This window comes from Theobroma umbraticum, unplaced genomic scaffold, assembly GCF_002168275.2.
Source record: "Theobroma umbraticum cultivar Fairchild unplaced genomic scaffold, ASM216827v3 scaffold_115.0, whole genome shotgun sequence".
NCBI classification, from domain to species: Eukaryota; Viridiplantae; Streptophyta; class Magnoliopsida; order Malvales; family Malvaceae; genus Theobroma; species Theobroma umbraticum.
Genome location: NW_018397284.1, coordinates 529,073 through 530,611, shown reverse-complemented (window position 1 = coordinate 530,611; position 1,539 = coordinate 529,073). Strand labels below are relative to the sequence as shown.

Sequence of the window (1,539 nt, the reverse complement as noted above, 5' to 3'; positions counted from 1 at the left end):
ACCATGTTGCATAGAAATCAATAATTATGGGTACCCTTCTCTCCCCCCTTACTAGCTCCTCTATTTCCCGAGCTGACATCTTCTTCTGCCCACCCAAAATAACAAATGAACTCGTCAAATTTCAAATATCCAGAAAACACCATTACATATGAACCAACAAAAAAAAAAAAGGAAAGAAAGAAAAGCATCCCATCCCAAGTGAAAACAGCTCATTATTACCCTATTAATCCAAAGAATCAGTATAACTTTAGTAAAACTCTTCAAATTCTCTTCTTTTCTCTATCTTCTCAGCAACCCAATAGAGCAATTATCTAAACAAACTACCCTAAAAAGCCAAAATAGTTACAAACTTAATATAAATGTACATTTTCCCCTGCTTGAATAGGGAAGAAAATTAACGGGAGCAAAAACACAAAAGAAGACTGAATAATACAAAAACTTAAACTATCTTGAATTCCAAGTCAACAATGTTCAATTTCACTTCCTTAATCGTTCCAATTATGATTAAAAATTCACCAAATTTCTCCTCCGTTTTCCAAATTTCGCAGCAACCCAATAGAGCAAATGGCAAAAGAAAACAAACCCAGAGAGCCAAAAAAAAAAACAGAGAGAGAAGGAAAGAAGAAACGTTTCACCACAAGATAATCTTCTCTGACATATTTGCCAAGTGGAGGTTTGCAAAGCAGCTTTCTTGGTTGTGTTGAAAGTGAGAAAGGTCTAACCTTTGTGGTAGAGAAAAAGAGTGAGTTTTGCAAATGGGTTTTCCATGAAGAGTAAGAAAGAGGTGGAAGTGAAGGAATTGTGTGAGAAAGAGTGTGGGTTTGGAAGAGAGCCATCTCTGGTAGGAGGAGAGGTTTAACGTTTTGCAGTTGAGGGTTTAGTGCAGAGGGAAGTAATGAAATGAAAATTCTTTGTGGATATTATATATAGTGGGTGTGTTTGGCTGCTTGAATATTCATATTCATTGCGTAGGAATTAGAATTTCTCTGTGATGGAATATAGAAGCCTAGATTGAGTTACATATGGTGTAGATTATATATTATTTATACTACTAATATAGTATAAAATTCTTAATAAATCATTACACTGAAAGTAAATTTTTGACAAAAGAAAAATAAACGAATTGCTTTTGTTTATCGTACTCAGATTGTATGTATAATTTTGTCTATAAGTAGGCTTGGGCAAACTTGTAACGTTTATATCTGGCTAGAACTAGAATCAGTGAATCAATAAGCATCAAGCATATATGTAGCAGAGGTTGGTACCACATTTAAAATGATCAATTGGAGATTTACTATGATAATTATTCTTCTCATGCAGGGTTCCTTCTTTGACTAGTGCAAATTCTTTGAAAAGTAGTAAGTGTTTCCTTGTCACAATAAATTGAAGAAATCGAATTGTTAAGCTTCAAAGCTGAGTCTTTCATCTTAGTTCCCACTTCTTCCCACACCTCAAACACTCAGTTAATCCTCCTCTTTTCTCTCTCTGTTCGTTTTCCTTGATTTGAACATTTTCCAAACTCCTAGTTTAGCATCATGG

General features: G+C 34.4%; 1 protein-coding gene across 1 annotated transcript in view; it reads right to left on the bottom strand.

The window, feature by feature from the left end:
• LOC110428442 (Thioredoxin z) overlaps positions 1 to 906 on the bottom strand; it is a 3,390-nt gene extending 2,484 nt beyond the window's left edge. Inside the window, exons 1-2 of the mRNA XM_021444273.1 lie at positions 636 to 906; positions 1 to 85 (exon numbers count right to left, since the gene is read on the bottom strand). The exon at positions 1 to 85 is cut by the window's left edge and continues 38 nt beyond it. Coding sequence (XP_021299948.1) covers positions 1 to 85; positions 636 to 836 — 286 coding nt within the window. The 5' untranslated portion in view covers positions 837 to 906. The remainder of the gene's footprint in view (positions 86 to 635) is intronic.
• Between the last annotated feature and the right edge of the window lie 633 nt (positions 907 to 1,539).